Source organism: Lissotriton vulgaris, chromosome 10 (assembly GCF_964263255.1).
Source record: "Lissotriton vulgaris chromosome 10, aLisVul1.2, whole genome shotgun sequence".
In the NCBI taxonomy this organism is placed as follows: domain Eukaryota; kingdom Metazoa; phylum Chordata; class Amphibia; order Caudata; family Salamandridae; genus Lissotriton; species Lissotriton vulgaris.
The window spans coordinates 724,331,535-724,352,155 of NC_141698.1; the positions used below are offsets into that span (position 1 = coordinate 724,331,535).

Below are 20,621 nucleotides of genomic sequence, written 5' to 3' on the forward strand. Positions count from 1 at the left end.
TGCTTTAAGATCAGTATCATAATTTCTGCGCCAAGCACGTTCTGCTCTTTTACAAGATGATTTCAACAATTTAAGGGATTCATCATACCAGGGACTGGGGGGGCTAGACCTGGCCTTGCTCCACCTAGCTGGTATAAGAGTATCCAGAGAATGCTCAAGCCACTTGCAAAAGTTGTCATAACCACGGGAAACTTCCTCGGGAGGTTGGGGATGATGCTGCAGCAGAAGATGATGAAAGTGCTCTAAGTTCAAGTTTCTCCAAGGACGCTTGAGAATCTTAGGCAAGTTATTATTGGCAGGAGGGATATTGATAGTAATGTCCGTTTCGATCAGATAGTGATCAGTCCAGGCCATAGGCTTTGGCTGGAGCACTTCGATATTAGGGGAGATGTTCGTCAGAAAGGGATGTCCGCCGATATGGGTCGGGAGATCAACCAGTTGGACTAATTGAAATGCCTCAAGATCAGAGAGCAAGCTCTGGACCGAATTGGAAAGTGGGGCATCCATATGAAGGTTAAGATCACCAATGATCGTAAAATTATTGGTTTTCAGAACTAAAGTGGAGACCACTTCCGGAAGACTGATACAGAATGCTCTCTCGGGGCCAGGAGGCCTATAGATTAAGAGTCCCGCGAAGGTGAAATGGGGACACAGTGATGTTAAAGTGCGCACTCTCGCATCCAGCTATAGTGGTGGGAGTCCAGGCACACGAATAGCAAGTTTTTACCGCGACTGCGTTGCCTCCGCATCTAGCATTGCGATGGAGTGAATCATGATATAGCCTACTGGGAGGGCTAAGTTAATCACAGCCATAGAATTGTTGAGTAGCCACGTTTCGGTAAAAAAGAAGATGTCCGGATTTTCATCAGTAATCAGCGAGAAAACTTCTTGCGAGTGGCAGGCCAATGATCTGACATTCAAGTGAAAAATTTTAAGAGGTGAACTAATATCTGAGCCCCGTGCAGGGCCTAAAATACGAGCCCTAGGGGATTTAGGTTGGGGGTAAGTGTTTTATAGCTTCTTTCGCTTGTAGTTCTTGGAGTAACAGAAGTTTCTCCTTTGGAATGTACTTTCCTCCTTGGGCTTTTGTGTGGAGGCGTTTTGACTAGTTCTATGCAGTAACCGTACTGTATTATGTTTAAGATCCATTTATCTTAAGTGATCTTTCCATTTTTGGAGGAGGTTCTTTACTCTGCCTCTTACTGGTGTAGAATGTTGGAGGCACTGTGTTTGATGTCTGTCTCTGTGTGCACTCTCTGATGTTTCTGGAGTGTGTGTTGTGTTTAGAATGCAGTCATTTAGATGCTGTGGGAGCTCCCCCCGTTTGCGGAAGGCCTCGTCCACGGGGGCATCCTTGAAAAGTTTGCCTTCCTTGCTGGTATTGCCAATTTGTTGCTGTCATTGTTGACCTTGGTTTCCCCCTTGGTAACCTTGCTGGTATGTCTGATGCAAAGTTGTAGAGTGATGGCCTCCTTGAGGGGGTGGTTCCTCTACGCACGCCATCTCTGAATTGTACAGCCCCATAGATCTTGCTGTTTTATGGTCTATTTTTAATTGGTTCAGCGTCCACCGCACTTTCAAAGAGCTGTTCTCCATTGAACATGCATTCAGTACGTTATTCTGCACTTCTGGCTTGAATTCGGGCATCCACAGCCATGCGTGTCTTCTGTGATGCCAGTCAGCATTTGCCTGCTTGAGGTTTGTGGCATATAGGGCAAATTTTAAGCATGTATTTGCTATATTCTCCCCTCCTCTACCAAGTGGTTTGCTCTCTTCTGGTATTGTTCCAGTAGGTGTTTCAGTAGATCCCCTATCTCCTCCCAGTGTTGGTATTCATGTATGTTAAGCAAGGCATTCGAATTGGCTATATGCCATTGTTTGCTGCATTTCCCTCAACCTTTCTCCCCATAAGGGCCATTATTTTGATTTCCTTGTCCTGTGGTGGGCCAGTAGTCTTAGGTACATTAGTTTCTTTCCTAGTCGTGGCTGTTATGATGGAGTCAGCGGTTACCGACCCTTGATGTAAATAGTGTCTTTGGAGGAGTGTTTCTATATTTTCTCTCCTATAGGCGTGATTGCCTTACATGTGGCGGGCCCCTTAAATGCCTCCTTTCCCTGGTCTAGCACATTTGACAATAGGAAGGAATTGGTTCCTTGATTGTGTAGGCATTAAAGTCTCAAGCAGAAAACAGGACTGGTTTTTCTTCTTCCAGCTGTACTCCATAGGGTTTTGCTGCTTTCTGGATGACCTGGTTGTTCATACCATTGTCGTCTGGTGGGGGAAGGTCTCGGAGGATAGGTGTTGACAGATTCCTCTGGGGAGTCTGTGTCAAGGTCTTGCCATTGTAGTTCTTGAACATCGGAGGTTTCAGATCCCAGGTAGGTTTGTTCATCCTCTTCTTCAAAAAAAACTTCTTGCTACTCTAAAGGTTCGGGTGTCACTCAAGGCTCTAAATCTTGGACGATTTCTTTCGACCGAGCTTTTCTGTGGTATTTTGAATTGCTTCAAGCTGTTGTCGAACTCTTTTTTGCTTTACAAAATACTGCCCATTTCTGCTTCCAGTCTTTCTTCTCGATCTCAGGGAGTGCATTTTGGAGTCAAGACTTTCTGACCTTCTCTTCGCAGTAGACTGCGCCGTCTCTGCGGATGCTGGCGTCGGGCCATATTTTTTAGGTTTGGACCTCTTGTCTCTGTTGATGAGTCCTTTCCTTGACAGTCTTTCAATGTCTTGGATTTCTCCAGGGTCTTAGCCGCTACGGAGTTCTTGTCTAAGGATCCCACGGAGTGTTTCTTTTGGGACCCAACTGCGAACATAGAGTGCTTCGACACCAATGCTCTCTTGGAGGCCCTGGAGTCCGTTTTTCGTGACTCGTCTACTTTCTTCAAGGACAGTTCTCTTACTTTTCTTTTTGACTTCGATTACTTGGATGTCCATGTCTGTCACTTCCTGGACCATCTGCGACAGTCCTCTTCCACGCTGGAGAGGCCCAGGTCCTGTAACGATGGTGCTGCACTCTGGCCTTGCATGTTATAGTTGCCTCCTCTGACTTTTACCCTCAACGTCTTCGGGGTGAACACGCGTTGCAACCTTCACTTCGGTGATCCACTGGTAAGCAGGGGTTGCAGACTGGATGTTGGTCTTCTGTGCGTACTTGTGATGACAATTTTTGCAAGACTTGAATGGTGTTTTGTCCATTACCACACACACGGAACCCGTGTGTGCACATTATCTTTTCAATAGTAGGCCAGGTTGTTGCAACTCTTGGCGCCATCCGGCACCTCGATTCGAAGTCCAGTACCTTGATTAGTCATTCTTTAAGATTTTTCCTTATTTTTTGACGATTCTTCACTCCAAATCTTGGAGCTTCTTCCGTATTGATCCAGAGCCAGCAGCGGAAAAAAAGATTCTGAAGATGGCAAACAAAATTGGGAGCTTCCGGAGGAAGCAGGTCAACATCACAAGAGGACCTATGTCGACGCCCACTAACCAGAAGGAAAAAAAAAAAAGACAATTCTGGACCCAACCACTAGATGGTAGAATAATGCACAGCATGTGAATCCAGAAAAGTTTCATGCTGCAAAAACACCTATTGCTCGACAGTTGAGACGGATGCATGGAATATATTGCACCACCCACATGACACTTTCAAACCTAGTTCAGAGGCTGCCTGGACTCCCTTAACTTGCTGAGAGGCAGGCTGTCGAAGCACATAAACCTTTATCATGCTTAAAATCCGACTTGCAACATTAAATCAGTCACCTATGAATTGGGACCTGGAGAATAAAAGGCTTAGAGGCAATATTTGTAGAAGTGAGACATCCAAGTATGTAACTTAGCATGTCGCTGCAGCAAAAGATAAAAGCGCTATTTACATACGCTGAAGCTATCTTCATTTGGAAACACCTGATTTATGAATAAAATCAATATTTTAATAAAGTGTTAGAAATAACCTAAACAAACGTGATGCTTTTTCATTCTGCTGGTTAACAGCTAGTAGCAAAGTTAGATGTTCACTAAAACCATTTCAGACATTTACAGAAAAAAAATGTTCTATGCCTACGCCGTGGAGGCTCGCTCCTCCAGCAGTACATGTAAATGGACTTCCTAGGTCTAGATCGGGCATGGAATAATTGTAAGCAACTCTCACTAGAGTCTTATTGGAGACAATGACTTTAGTCTACTGAAGCCTTCTTGGCAGGAAGGCAGTGGGGGACTATCTACAGAAACCTCAAACTGCACTTATTTGAGGAATTGCAGGAGATATAAGTTGATAGCAAATGGCCACACACAACAAACAGGAACTCTGAAAGTTTGTGAAAACCAAGAGATTGAAACTGCTTTGAAGCTGGCCTTTTCCCAGCAAGGTTGACTCCTCTCCATGCAAGCGTATTTCCATAGTATGAACCTAGTCAAAAAGCAGTGGGGGTGTCATAGGAATGGGACCAGAGAAAGTAGGTTTCCCACTTGTTGGAAGAGAGTTGAATCTCATCCTAACAATAAAAAAAACTTTAGGGAGAGTGTGCTCCAGGAACTGTAACTCCTTCTCGGTTTTGGAAAAATTTCCTTGAATAGAGCTCTCTGAATGTAAGAGACCCAAGTCAAAAGAACAGCTTAAAAGAAGGGAAGTGGTCATTGTGGGAACTTACTAGACTTGGGGTAGACTAGAAAAAGTATGTTTGCTGTATGCCTGGGAAAGGATGGATGCCTTAAATCCAATTTGCCTGGATCACAGGGTAAAATAAGCTTACCTCCTTAACCAGTTAGGAAAATCGGTGACAAGGGGGTACCTTTAACAAGAAATGGTTAAGTCCAGTCGGACTGCACTTAGAATATGGCCGGAAGGGTAAGAAGGGTAATGCAATCAACCTCGATGTAGATCTGTAGTATGAACTCCATGAAGAGTTTAAGAATTAAAGGGCATATGGAGCTTTTTTGAAGAATTACTAATCTTGCAGTAAAGTTCAGTGAAGTTTTGTACGCATTTAGGACTGGGTATAGATAACGATGCTACATGGGGAAGGTGCAAACATGGAGTTCAAGTTTCCCCTGGTCCTCCAGCTCAGAGTTCTATGAAAGCCTGGAACTTAAAGGCAAAAAGGACCATTGACACTTGGTCTCCAACTTGTTGAAGCCCTGCCCTTCCAAGGTTTCCAGCCTCCCACACTAGAGGATTTTGAACCCCAAAAAAGTAGCCAACTCCAAATGTAGACCGTGAGCATAAAAAGTCAGCTCAGTGCCACCAGAGGAAAGACTACTTGGTGGGCTACGATTTACAAGTTTGCCTTAGTTGGAACTTTTGAGTTTGGGGTCCGGCTAAAGCCTTGAGTTTTGGCACCAATGTACAAGACCTGTGGAGCTCTCAGGGGCCAGTGTCTTGCTTGACCATTAAAGGAATTCCATCTCCAGAAAAAATACGAAGCCTAAAAGTAAAATGTTGACCAGCCTGCGCACCCTTGTGATCAGCCTTAAAGTGCTGCTAGGACCCCGTCACTGTTACACCATAGACTAGCCATGCCTTTGGCCTTTTCCATTGTTTCGATTGGGTTTTTCTTTAAAGATACAAAAAAAAACCTGATCCCCAGTTAACAAATTACCATTTTCTTTTGTTTTGGGATCAATGGAATTTTTATTTTTGTTAATTTTTTGGGGAATTTTATCTTGGTAATTAGACTTGTGAGTTGAGAGTGGAGAAGTGTGGCTCAGGGGTTAGAGGCGGCAGACCCGGAAGCTGAGATCGGCCCTGGACCAGGGTTCAATTCCCCGCCCCGACGGGGGTTGGGCTCAATAATTCCACGGACTCGATAATTCTCGCTCCGGTGCCTACTCGACTCACGGGTTCACACTCTGGGCAATAGCTTGCTTAATCTCCACAACGGCCCCTCGCGGCGGGATGCCTGGCTTTCACCTTGTGGATACCCTGCCGGGGTATCTCACAGGGGAATACCAGGACGGGTTCCCTAAGCAAGCGCATAGATGCCTGCGATGTGGGCGATTTGCGCTATATAAATACATGTACATTTATATTTACATTTACATCAAAAGGTGTACAGGTGCTCCTAAAATACCGTACTAATTTTCTGAAAGCACCCACCCACTGCGAACAAAGTCTGGTGTTTAGCACTGAAATCTTAATTTTACTTCTTTGGTACTGGCTTACTTCCTTGCTGGAATGAATCCACCACTCATGTCGATTAAATAGAGCTCCACACATAGCTAAGACCAAAGAAGACTACGATATTGAAGTCTCAAAATGAATATGATTTATTGTTAAATTATATGCAGAAATAATTACCTATTAAACACCATTTTACTGTTACAAAGCTTACCTTGTCTCACGCTGACACTTCTCTATGCCAGTGACAACAGCAAGAAAAGAACTGGGGAGGATATGTCCCAGTCTACCGGACGCTACTGGAATGGTGGCAGGAAGGGAAATACAGAGGTATTCCCGATGACATGATATGATGATATGATGATATGATGAAAGAAATTTGTTCAGCGCACGTTCACCAACGGCTTCTTGGCACTTTTGGACAGAAGGGTGAAGACTGCAAGATGGAAACAGTAATCAATCAATAATCAATCAAAAGCTTGAGAGAACCAAGTCTTCAAAGCCTTCCTAAAAGAGTGATAAGAAGAAACAAGACGGAGGTCAGAGGGCAAGGAGTTCCAGAAAAGTGGATTTTGAGAAGCGAATCTTAGTCCCCCGAGCCTTTTCCGCTTGAAGGGGCACATGAACAGCAAGTTGGAGCTCGAAGAGCGGAGAACTCGGGAAGGAATATATCGATAAAGGCGAGAGGATATGAAAGCCGGGCCTTGATGGGCAAGGGCTTGGTAGGTCAAACAGCCCACCTGGAAAAGGCTGCGCTGGATCACAGGGAGCCAGTGCAGGCTCCTCAAGAGAGGCTTGGCTGAACTAGTCCTAGGCTGCCGAAAGACCAGTCTCGCCGCTTGATTCTGGATAAGCTGAAGTTGATGAGACTGGTAAAGGGGAATACAAACATACAATGCGTTCCCATAATCAATGCGGCAAATAACCAGACCCAGCGTAACTTGGACTAGGGCCTCATGAGTTAGGAATCTGCTAATCTTTCTGATGCGGCGAAGATGAAAGAAACACGCCGACATCACAGATTTAATTTGGGATTTCATAGTCAGATCCTCACTGATGGTGACTCCAAGACTCTTGACCGAGCTCACCGGGCAGGGGGCACTTCCCAGCGAGTGTGGCCAGAAGCCGGAGTTCCAGGGGTTGCCCGGAGGTCCAGTGAGCACAAGCTCTGTCTTTCCTGGATTTAGCTTGAGTTGATTCGCATTCATCCAATTGCTGATGTAGGACATAGTGGACTGAAAGTTCTCAATAGAGGCAGGAGAGGAATCAATGTTGAAAATGAGCTGGAGGTCATCCGCATAATTGAGGATGACCCCTGGTCTCTCACGCAGACTGGAAATGAGGGGGGAGATCTAAAGGTTGAATAATAACGGGGAGGGAAGAACCCTGAGGGACCCCACAAGTAAGGCCTTTAGCTTCAGACGTGAAGGGGCCAACACCTTGCTTACGATCTTGTAAGAAAGAGGTGAGCCACCTAAGCGGGGTGCCCCTGATGCCGGCGCTCTCAACCAGTCGAAGAAGGATGGAATGATCAACGGTGTCGGACGCTGCCGACAAGTCGAGGAGCACCAGGGCCTGGGAGATGTTTTGATCAGCCCCTTTTCTAAGTTAGTCATGAACTGCCACCACCACGGATTCTTTGGAATGCTGCGGTCTAAAACCGGCCTGATGTTGATCTAAAAACTGGGAGCTTTCCACAAAAGAGCCAAGGCAGCTAGAGACATGGGCCCTCTAAGAGTTTGCCCAAGAAGGGGAGCAGGGATATTGACCGAAAATTGTTCAATATCGCCGGTTCTGCCCCAGGTTTCTTAAGGATAGGTGAAACAATGGCGGATTTAAATGTACTGGGGACCATCCCCAAAACAAGGGAATTATTGAGCAGCGAGAGGGGCACCTCTGGGAGACCGAGGAAGATCTCACGGGCAATGTCGGCAAGGCAACTGCCAGCGGGAGACCCAGAGCGAACCTTGCTAAGGAGAGATACAAACATTTCCCGTGTGATTAACGGAAAATTCGAAAATTAGGAAGGATTGTTGGGGATATTACCTGTATCAAAGCTTGCGTCGGGTGTAGGGATACTTGCTTTGATTAAGGCTATCTTCTCAACAAAATAATTGTTGAGGGAGTCACAAAGATGCTGAGAAAAGGAAGGGGGTCATCGTGATCCGGTCAGGTTTAGCTAATTCATCAACTATAGTGAAGATCTCCCTAGATTTATTAGAGGAGTTCTGGATTTTATCCGAGAAATACTTCGTTTTTGCCTCAAGAATAGCCGATTTGTATTCTTTCAATGTGGCCAAAAAAGTAAGCTTCTTGAAAGGACAGTAATCCGCTCCACTTGCGCTCGGTTTGTCGAAGGGCAAGCCTCAGGTCTTTCTAGGCCTTACAAAACCTACTTTGTGCATCGTGAGGACGCTTATTCCTAAGCCTCTTTAATGGAGCAACAGTATCCCGAGCGTCTGCAAGCCAGGTATGAATATTGACAGCCTGAATATGAACAGACAAAGGGGAGCCTGACTCATCCAACAGGGAGGGAATTGTGGTGGACAGTGAAAGACAGAGTGAGGGGATGCCTACTTTGCCCCAATTCCGAATGAATGGGCGATTAGTGGGGCTAAGGGTTCTAGCGTAATTGATTGCCAGTTCGGCCGCTATGCTGCCAAAAGAATGCAGGAAGCCAGGCGACTGTCCAGGCGGACAATCAAAAAGGGCAACAGTAAGGGGAAAGGTGTCCGACTCAAATTTGAAAATTACATAATCCACCGACTGTATGGGGTGCATGATAAGGGAGTTAACTTTTAATTTTCCCCAGGAGCCGATTTGCCTGAAGGATGTAGTAGCCGTCAGGAACGGCGGCCAGGATATCAGGGATAGACTCTGGTGTGAGCCGTGCGGGGAAAGAAGACTTCATTTCCCAGCAGCCTGTGCGGTGCGTCGCACGCGCACAGAAGTGATGTAATGCAACGTCCTAGAAGGCTATGGAAACCTTCCAGGTCGGAGGAAACACTGCAGATTATTCAGTTATGCTGGAAATGCCAAGGACGAAGGAGATTGGATTCCGAGAAGTGTCGGGTGCGGTAAGGGTGTCTCTGACACCACTTCCAAGTTTCGTTGTAGTATGGCATTTGATGGCCCCTGCCGCATTAGGGAATCGCTACAAACAAACTTCTAATGCTTGAGCAGGAGCCGGTCCTTCGAACTGAAGGCTTGTGTATTGTCACAGGAGCGGTACCTTGATTTGAAGGCTTGTGTATATGCTCCGATTAACCATTTCCAGGAGGCGTCTGCTGCAGGAAACTAAAAACACCATAGAAACCAGGTGGTATAGTACCTACTTGCTAAGGCTTTACTATCACGTCTATACTTTCTCAATATTCTAACATTATCAATAATAGTGTGCTTGTTACTACATGATACCTATGAAATGATACCCAGAAAGAAATAACCATATGTCATCTGGAATTATTACATGTTGTGAGTTCTTTCAATTCATGTTCTAGCAGGGGGTCAGTGAGAGGCTGATGCTAAGCCTTGTCCTTCCTCCCTTGTGATGTTAAACATGACAAACATAGGTGGGTACTGTTGTATCTGGAGTGCATGCTTCTCTGGTGTATGTGTATATAAGGCATAGTATACAACCTATTGTTTCTGTTCGCAGTATCCAGAGAATGAGATCTCGGAATATTTTAAGTCAGTTCTATAGAAGATGTTGTAGCCCTATGGACATTCTTGATGAATACAAAATGTCCTTCTTAAGGCTACTGTAGGATCTGGTTATTGTCCTTTATAGGTATCTATAAAGAGTATTTCTATTAGTTTTACATTATATTTGTGAAACCGTTTTCTAAAGCCAGTTTTCTAAACAAGCCTTTCTTTTCCACAGATCTATCTCCTCGCTGTTCCTTTCCCCGATTGACCACCTTAATCTTCTGTGCTATAATGGCAAGTCGGAATTGAAGGGCTCAACAGCTGGACCCATTTGAGCAACAAACCGATTCTGAGAGGCCGCCGAGGTATACATGATATTTACTGATTTAAGAGATTATGAAAAGGGGATCAAAATTATTCAAACTGATGAGTGGTTTGGAAGTTCACAGAGGGTGCCGTTCGTAGTGTGCAGCTTGACTTTTCACTGGAGAGATTTGAATTCCTGCATTCTTCTAAGGGGGACATTGCCCGTGGACTTGGTTCTGTGGAGAAGTACAGCGCGACGGGACTGCACGGACCAGCAGCCCCGTTATCAGCGCAGCTGTGTGCCTCTTCCTGCCCCAGTCTCTCCACACCCCTGCCTGTGTGTATTTCATTGGTGCAGTGCTCACGCTGCCCGGTACGCGTGCGGTCCCGCGCCAGGAGAAGGGCGGGCCGTTTAAGGCCGTCCAAAGTCGACCAAGGCCGGGCTTGGCCGCCCCCCCCTCCCCCCTCCCCCCTCTTTCACCGGCATTTCCCCTTTGAAGTTTTGTATTCTACCACCCTAATTAAGTATCCCATTTATATTATGTGACTCTCTTACGTGTGTTAAATTGCTAAGGAAGAAGTTATTATGTCTTTACGGTCTGGGAAGGATAGGAATGTAACTTTCTTCCTTGGGAGGGGTGCTTACTGGTATCCTGGATCAATTTTTTAAAAGGGCCACCACAATCATTGAAAAGGAAATAGCCCTCACTGAAAAGCGCTTGTCCCTGGATTTAATAACGGGGAAGCGCTCGTCTTTAGGACTAAGTGGGACCGTGGTTTCACCCGTACCTCCAAGTCAATCAGGTTGTGGTGCTAGTCCCCTGCCGGTAGACACCGATGATGTGGCTTGTTCTATTGTAAATTTATCTCCTACCAGTTCGGTCTCTAGTAGTTTTAATACAGGAGTATCTAACTTGTCCTTGGTACATAGATAATCCCCTCCAGTCCAGAACCAGGGGCCACCACTTACTAATACGTATAACAAAAAGAAAAGAGGCGGTGGTCGTCTGAAGGGTGGTCTGGCTAAAATACAAAAGAAAAATAGCAATGCTTCGGCTCCACCAGCTGTCGTCCAGCCCCCTAGCCCACCTAGGGCTCCAATAGAAGTTATCCATCAATCCCCCCTCTGTGTTATTGATGGTGGGTTTCTGGTTAAAATTTAAACTTTGGTGAAATCTCTGATGCTACCACTTTGAGAGAACTAGGATGATTAACTCCAAACTAGATCAGATCGAGAAACAGGTTGTAGGAAACTCACTTACATTGGATAAACTGGGAAGAAGTATGGATAGTACCAAGTTTCCCGATACTATTCCCGAGGGTTCGGGATCTGGTAATGGTTCTAGGGTGGCCCAACAGGCTTCTGTTGCCAAATCTAATTGCCAGCCGGAACAATTGTGCTTGAAGAAGCATCCCGTAGGTAAAAATCTTCCAGGTATTACCAGGTCTGGGGGGAGGGTGACTGAGGCGGTGCCTAGGTTGCAGACTGCATCGCGTGTACCAGAAGCTAGTAGAAAGTTTAATGGGCAATCTTCGCTGGAGAAGGAGGCCCCTAAAGAATGTCTCCCTTGCGTAAATCTCCCCGCAGAGTCCGCGCCATATACGATCATATTGGTGGGTGTACGAGCAAAAGGGGTGGAGAAATTAGAATCACATAGGGAGCTGAAAAACAAGGTAACCTACTGGCTAAACAAGAATAGAACTCTTCCTCCCTCTTCAAACACAGATACTGGGAGTTAGAAGGGTGAGCTGGGTGGGCCACAGTACCAAGGATTTAGAGGGGGACTGTATTGTAGTTAACTTCAGGGATCCCTGGGGGGTAGATTACATCCGAAGAGCACCTAGGTTTGGAAGAGAGGGCGACGTTCAATCATTGGGCCTAGATTACTTTTATCCACGCACAAACCGTGGTCCTTACTATCCCCATTTACAACCTCGTCGGGGAGGACCCTATTACGAAATTTTTTCTAATCGGGTGATGCATTATCTCCCCGTGTCCAATAGGTTTGATCCTCTCACAGATTTAGAGGGGGTGGACTGACTCCCCAACGTATCTGGTGGATTTGTCTTGTCCTAACAATCCGGTAGCCTACAATTAGAGGAGGGTTCTCAGGGGTAGAAAGCCTCTGTTGATGGTAGCACCGTATCCTGCAATATTATAGTGAAGGATCAGGTGGGCCAGGGGGTTAGTGCTGACATAAGCTTTCCCCCGGTCTCACTAGTGAGTGAGTCCCCGGGTAGATACACCTCGTTGGTGGATGAGTGGTCCCCAGGGTCTAACTTGAGTGTGTTAGTTCAATCCCAGCTGGCCAGCCAGGATGCTCCCCTTAAAATAGTCTTGTGGAATGTTGCAGGGTTGAATAGCAAGGTAGCAATTGGTGAGTGGGCTGATTTTGTGGATAATCAAGATATTTTAATATTCCAGGAGACTTGGGTCTCAGACCCTATACATCGCCTAGGGTATTTTAACTTTTATAAACCCGCTATAAGGGCCAGTTTGGGCAGAGCATCCGGAGGCTTATCCATTTGAGTAAGGCAGTCCCTTAATTATAGGCCCACAGAGGTGATTGTGCACAACCCAGATATTGTTGGGATAAAGCTCACCAGGCCTAACCACCAGGACATTTTTATTGTTAATGTTTATGCCCGTGGTCTCCCTTGAGGGCGGAGTCCGGTGACTACTATTAATGAGCTTGATTCTCTAATTAGTTCTATAGGGAGGGACAAGTTTGTAGTTGTGGCTGGGGATCTCAATTGCACCTTTGAGCCCTATGTATGGGGCGGGCAGGACTTCTTTACAGAAGACAAGCTTTGGAACGTCCCTTCTCTTGAATTAAAACCTATTAAGAATGGGACAGAGGCTGCACTACACTATCCTTATTAAAGCTGAGTATTGGCCATCTTTGGCGGACATGTCAGTTCTTGTCCGTCCGGAGAGTGATCAAAATCCATTTGTCCTCAGTTTGAAGCTTGAAAGTAACCCAATAAGCACTAGAGCCACAGAGTGTGCTACAGCAGAGGCCATTTTAATAGGCGGAGGGTGCGTTGGAGTAGGGTAGTGGAAGACCCCGCAGTTTTGGACAAGATTTCCCACACAGTTTCAAAATACATTATATGCCATCCAGGCAATGGTCGATCCCTTGGACAATCTGGTGCACAGAAGTGTACTACATGAGCAGCTCTTTGGTACTCTGAAAGCCCTCTTCTCCAAAAACACCAAGCCCGGGGAAATCATGGCCGTGAAATCAGGGCACAAATGGTATAACAAACTGTGCCGGCAGGCACATAGCTCCCTGATCAAAGCATTAAAAACCTGTGTTAATGAAGATATCAGGAAGGCAAGGCATGAGTACAAAAAGATCCAGAGAGAGGCTAAGAGAGAATGGGATGATCGACATTGGCAGGACCTTTGTGAGGCAAGCTTGTCTACTAATCAGACTAAGTTTTGGCAGATTGTCAAATGGGGAAGTATCCCTGAATTACAAACTCCTTCAAATCATGTTGCAGCGGACGACTGGGTAGAATATTTTGAGTCCCAGTTTAGAGCCATAAGCAACAGTGGTTGCTTATGGCTCTGAGGTGAGCGCCTCATTGTCAAGGTCGCGGTGTCCTTTTCCAGTTTTTGAGACCAAAGGTGCAGAGATCGCACTGGGTTTGACAAAAGCTGGTAAGGCCCCAGGCATGGACTGTATCCCGGCAGACTTATTTAAATATGATCCTGTGATTTGGGTGCCGTATATTACCACACTTGCAAACGCAATTGCGACTGGGGCTCCGATTCCGGACTCTTGGCTGGGGGCAGAAATACTACCTATATTTAAAAAGGGGGATCGTTCGGCCCCGGGGAATTACCGCCCAATTAGTCTAATAGACGCAATCCAGAAAATTATATCTAGGATGGTGTTGGCTAAAATTCAGGTCTGGATGGATGCTGAGAATATCTTATCCCCCCATGCAGGCTGGTTTTACATCCTGTGTCAGTACGATCGACCAGGTGTTTAGATTCATTCTCATTTACTGGAAGGTGGTGTCCCTGGGTGGAGGAACAATTTATGCTGTGTTTGTAGACTTCAAGTCTGTTTTCGATCTTGTCCCTAGAGCCAAGCTATGGGAGGCCTTGGGAACTTTGGGCATGCCGAGTGATCTCTTGGATTTGGTCATAAGACTGCACGAGGCAAACTTTGCACAGGTTAGATGGGGTAGGCAGGGGCAGGTTACCCAGAGATTACCAGTTACTCGTGGTGTCCGCCAGGGGTGCGTACTTGCACCGACCCGGTTTTTGTTATTCATCAACAGAGTCGTGCAGTTTTTTGCGGACACACAGACTGATGCCCCTGCTTTAGGTGGCTCAAAATTCCCACTCATCTTTGCAGATGACACTCTTATCCTTTCCAAAACTCAAAAGGGGCTACAATTGGCACTAAATAAATTTGAGGATTTCTGTAAGATTAATGATCTTCAGGTTAACGTGAGAAAGACCAAATTTATGGTGTTAGCGAAAAATAGGCCGCTGGTGGGTCATGTCAGTATGAATAGCATTGGGTTAGAGCAGGTGGAAGTGATGACCTACCTGGGAGTTGTCCATGAAAATAGGCTAAGATGGAAAGCTCAGATTGATGTACTCTCTGAAATTTGCCCATCTGACTGGGTGCCTTATCAAGGAACAGAGAACCTCACTAACAAAAAGAATTGGTTCTGCACTTAAAATATATAATGCTAAAATAAGCTCTGCAATATTGTACGGAGCGGACCTTTGGGGTTACTCGGATTTGTCCCCATTGGTTAGAGTACAAAATTAAATTTCTGCGCCGCCTGGTTGGTTTGCCTCAATCTACCCCTATGAAACCTTTGTTACTGGACCTAGGTTGCCAATCTATTGAAGAAGTTGCATGATTTAGGACTGTTGCCCTGTGGAGGAGGATATGGTCAACCCCGGAACTCGCATCCTTTGCAAAGAAAATTCAAGATCTTAGATCCATAGTGGGTTCTGGTAATCTCCCGTGGTTTAAGACTTAAATCTATATTTGAGAACATGGGCCTAAGTCATCTGTGGTTGGACCCGGGAAATAATGTATTCCCTCCTAAAAGGGCATTTAAGGATCTCTATTGGGCGGCCCAAAGGAACCAGCTTATTGCCCAGTCTGATTCAGTTTCTCTGACTGGTAGGTTTCTGAATCATAAGCTCGACCCCTCGTTAGAAAATTACTGGGATGTCATCACTAAGAGTAGTGACAGGAAGCTCTACCACCAGTTTAGAGTTGGGTCGTTGCCACTAAAATCCTTTACAAATAAATGGCGGGGTCAGTCCAAGGACACCTGCCCGTGGTGTAGAGATCAGAAAGAGTCTATTGGCCATGTCTTTTTTGTCTGCCCCGCATACCTAGCCCCCCGGAGAAAATGGTTAAAACCAATTTGCAATAATTTGAGAACACGGGTGGGACAGGAGGCTCTATGGCTGCTGAGGACGATTACATCAGTCCCCGTGGCCATAGCTGTAGCAAACTTTTTGGGTTGGACTTGGGTTATTAGAGCTAGGCACCCATCTGACATCTGTTAGTCGATTAACTGATTGTTTTAAATAGTAATGTACTTTTTGGCACGTCTTTAATCGTCAATTTAATTCTGTTTTATGTATCTTAATCAATTAACTTTTTGTACTCTTTTTTTAAAATGTGTAATTTATTTCTGGTAGGAGATGTGTTCTGGAATCAATGGTTAACTAAGTTTTTATGTACTTTCTTATGGTATATGCTGTAACTAGTTATAAACACAGTGTTTTATGATGTCCTTTATGATGAAATATATCAAAATAAAGACGTATGAACTGAACTGAGCAACCTACAAAAATTATGGCATGCTTACTGTTCACTTGGGACTTCTTTGGCCAGATTTAGATATAGATTATTGCTGCAATTCAAAACACCAAGGGTCAACTAATAATTCATTAGGATTGCTGTAACAATTCTGCTTTACTAACAAATGCAATAATATGCATGATGTTACTATTGTATTTGTTAAAGATTATGTAGTTTGAGTCAGATGTTTTTTTGTTCAAGTGGCCTGCTGTGAAGGTAAGTAGGTTAGCTAAACACAAGATGGATAAGTGAAACCTGGTCGGAGTTGAACAGACGGTAGAAGGCAACTTCATATGTTGATCTAAAAGGGGATATTACACATTCAGATATCACTGCATTTCTACATACCTTTTTTAGATACTGGGGATCTACAACATGAACTGGAGCCAAATTGTTAAGGATAGGACAGAAATCAAATTTCTGGCATGTGGGAGGAAATATGGTAAAATTATGTGGTAAATCTAGCCAGTCATATCCTAGTGATTTGAGCCACTGTGGTTGCCAACTGTGAAATAGCTAGAACTTTTAATTCGGGGAAATTATTACATTAAATTATAGGTCTAGACCTATTTATCTAGGTTCACTGAATGCATTGTTCAACCAAATGAATCTTTGTGCTAGGAGGCAAACCAGAGACGTTTACAGAATGAGTGAACCAAAAATATTTTGAATTCAATTCTGCAGCAACCAGATTAAGAAGGTCATGTTTGTGTACTGTTCCATCCACAAGCAAAAAAGAAAGACCAGACTGAATGTCTCCCAACATGTCTATATTTACCTTCTTTTTGAGGGACTGCTCAAGTTCCTGCCGCTGCGTGTGGATGCTGCGTTCTATACTAGACACCTTGCTGTACTCCTGCTTTCTGTTAAGCCTGTTTTTCCAGTCTTCTTCGCCGCTCTTCTTCAGCAGTGCCAACCTAAGAAGGAAGAATATGCCAACCTTGTAGATGCCTCGTTTAATATTCTTGGTCTGTAGGAGCACTTGTGTAACAAAGGAGAAGCATTAAATCACAGAACATAAACATCCAAGTATTTAAGCCTCTGCGTCCAGTAAAGCAAAGGAATGTAACTCCCAACTGTGCAACCAAGTCCATCGTCAACCTAATCACTGAAACATGGAGCACTAAGTTAAAACTTCACAACATCGCTAGTCAAGTCATACATTGTCACCATTTCAATATCTTGACTATTCCAGGAATGATTTTAATATCCGGACTTCCAATATAACATTCTCTGCAAAATATCCAGAAAAACTAATTTAATGGCTCTATATTTTTTAATTGTGTGCATTTTTTTTGCAGTGGTCATACTGTGTTACTCAATTGAACTTATGTACATGGATTTGGAAATATTACTGTTACACTGATTAAAGATCAGTGCACAATGCAGCAAGACCAAATCCTGCAAGGCTCATTGAAACTGCATAGATGTGGCTACTACAACTAATATGCCCAGTGTTTCATATCCTGCAACCAACATATACCCACGTAAAGCAACCACACTTAGCCAATAGTGAGCAGCCGTGACTAGACTGTGGACCAAGTTCAGCCCTAATAGTAGGCAGCACATTACTGTACCTGCACCTCAGACACCAAAGCCAAATCATTGACTTGGTCTTAAAATATAGACCGTCTGATTTCCAACATGTAGGACTAACATCAAGGAAATAATTCACAGGAAAATTTTGTATTGGCTCTAGTCAGCGCAAGTCAAGCCTCAAACAAACATTGAAAGCCTATTGAAAGTGGACCTTGGTCCTTGAGAAAGCATCATAATGCTAATCTTTAGAGAAACCTGGTACATTAACACCATTTAAAGGTTCCTGGTCAAAGCATGCATTCGAAAGACCAGACTGTCAAGAACCTGGAAAATGCACAAACTGCTTCTGGAGAAGTCCACAGCCAAAGCAGACAATAGACTACTAGGGTACAAAATGGAGATGACAACAACCTATTCAGTGCATTTAGAAACATGTACAAACAAAAGCTGGAGATATGTTAAAATCCTTTTTTTCCAGAACGGAAATAACTAACGGATATGTGGGACTCAAAGGTTTGTGACATCAAAAATCCAGACCAATATAGTCCAATTAGATAGCAGCCAAAAATAACTATGGAAACAAAGAACCAATGTGGACAACCTCCTTTCAGGACATAAAAACAAGCCCGAGAGTGTGAACAGAGTTCTAATTTACAAATATAATCGGCTTGAGTCGTTTGCATGGGAACAGCTAAAACCAGATTACGGTGCTTGTGTGATCAAGTGGATTAGCTAATCAAACTGGCACTGCGGGCTAATTCACCAGCAGAAAATCTGACCACTAAGTAATTGAATGGTCTCTCTAGATGCCTTTAGAAAAGGTAGCGAGTAAAATGATACACTCCGTGTATACAAGGGGTTTCTCTTTTTTCTCTGGAATGCAATAGGAAACGCATTAACACGCAGCCCTTGTGGACTCCTTAACTGTCAAACGATTGTCAAAATGGAGGTGATTAAATGGGAAAATTTTAAATGGTCAAGATAAAAGATAGAAGACCGGATGTTCGGGAACAGTGGCTGGGAATAGTTAGTAAAAATCTTCTTTTGTTCGTACCTATAGAGTACAACTTACATTAGTTTGAACATGGTGTCAATCAACTTATAAATGAGAAGCGATCAGCGAATGGCCATTTATTACCCATTCTAGGCACAAGTGCAAAACTTTCTGCACAGAGGAGATTAACATGCAAATTCGTACCATTAGTCTTGGCATTAAGACTAAATGGTAAAGTTGTGCATAAATGTATTCTCGATTCACCCCTCCCCCACACCGTACAAACCTGGGAAAGTTTCAATGTTTTTTGTTCAAAAGGAAGCGGAACACTACACCACCTAACCTATCAGAGCAAAGAATTCCCTGGTGACATAACTGCTAAAACCTGTGCTACATTCAACAAGTTGAATCCAATATTTGATACATGAACCAGTGTCTTATAGTGAAAAACTAAATTAAACAGATCAGTCTATTTCCTCAGGTACTAATTACCTGATAAAAAGAAATTTGGAACGGCTGTCAATAGTCTCAATGTTGAAAATGGGTATTGCAGACATGAAAATGGGTACTGCTGACACCAGAGGCACAAACTTTCACACAGAGGTATATCGGAGTACCCATATAGGGACGTGGGATGAGAACACTGTAGCTATTGTGATGCATAATTTGAAGCGGTGCTTGGCTGTAACTTTAGTGCTGTATCAGGCACAAAAAATGAGCTTATAGTAGCGTAAAGAGGGAGACTAAAGTACTCCGCTACTACAGTTCTCTGCACCATTCATTATTATTTACCTTCAGAACTTCTCAACATCTCTACTAACCATACATCTACAGACAACTGATGGCAATCCCAGAACCTCACAAAAAGGGCATCCAGATAATGAAAGTGCTATAGGGCCATACTAATGGCTCGAGACACCATACAAAAGCTGATAACCAGTTCTACTCTGAAGCACATGCGGGACAGAAAGAGTGCTTTAAAAAAAGAATAGCAGCAATTTAGTACGTTAACAAGTTTCATATTTTGTCACAAAATGGAACATTGTGAACCAAGTTTGACATTGAAAAGACACTAAAAGTAACTAAACACTTCCCAGAACCATACTTTTCAATGTCTGCTGCCCTACTGCCTTTTTGCCATCTCCGAAAACAGAGGAGTACTCCATTGAGAGACTTCTTGCAATGTGAGATATCCCTTAATGTAATCATACCTCTAAACACAGTCACAGTTGCTCTAGTAGCCCACGAATCAGCAAAAAAACTAATCTAGTAATTGTTTTTATTAAATTCCTTCTTCACCTCACATTCTCCCATCACGCTAAAAAATCTGCTATTCTGGCCCGTTACCTATTAGCTGCTTTTGACGGCGTTGCCACATCTCTAAAACAGAGGCGAGAGATCAAGAAAGTTACAATAAAGGGCAAAAGTATTCTCAAGTGTGTCTTACTCTAGAATAGGGAAATCTGACCACTTTGCCCACATGATAAAGTGTGTGAAACCCTTCTTTTTTTGTTTACGTACAATCTAGCTGCTCTTCCATCAACCTGCCTTGATGCTTTTATGCAGATTGAGAGATCTACATGTTCTCCTTTACTCTCCGGGACTTGATTTCTTCTCACTACGCGCACCTCAACAAATGCAAGAGTGAATTTTCTTTTCCATCTCTTCCCACTCGACTTCTCTCTTCTCCCAACTATCCTCCACTGTCTCCTACGTACAACCCCATGCTCTCTTTCACTCTTGTCTTCCCAAGCTGGTTGAGTGCTGATCAACTGAATGTTTTAGACTAATCCTTTTCAACTTCCTGTGAAAGTTATGTGGGCAGTAGCATCATCCCTCTAGGAACAAACAAGTAGCACCATACTTGAAGCTTTAGGGTCTCTTGATCAAATAGTATGGTCCTTGAAGCAACTACACAGGCAGAAGTCTCCAAACATAAACCCCTAACGAGTTTAGCCCGTAAGGAGCGCCTGCAACTTTTACCACACCAAAGGCCTTGGACAACCTTACTATAAATCCATTGCACCTTGATGCTCTCCCACAGTTGTTGAGAAAGTAAACAAACTATGTGAAGCTAGGCCCCTTTATGAATGCTGCTTCGGCCGGAGGAGCTTCCAAACGGGCTAGGGTGCGATTATTGCTGAGAATAGGGATGCCCTGTCCAG

At 44.2% G+C, this 20,621-nt stretch overlaps 1 protein-coding gene across 28 annotated transcripts in view; it reads right to left on the reverse strand.

Annotated features, from left to right (window-relative positions):
* Window positions 1-20,621, reverse strand: part of SVIL (supervillin) — an 807,080-nt gene that overhangs the window by 265,371 nt on the left and 521,088 nt on the right. For all 28 annotated transcript variants that reach the window (XM_086941586.1, XM_086941584.1, XM_086941578.1 and 25 more), the window contains one exon: window positions 16,702-16,840. In XM_086941586.1, the coding sequence (XP_086797712.1) occupies window positions 16,702-16,840 (139 nt within the window). The remainder of the gene's footprint in view (window positions 1-16,701; window positions 16,841-20,621) is intronic.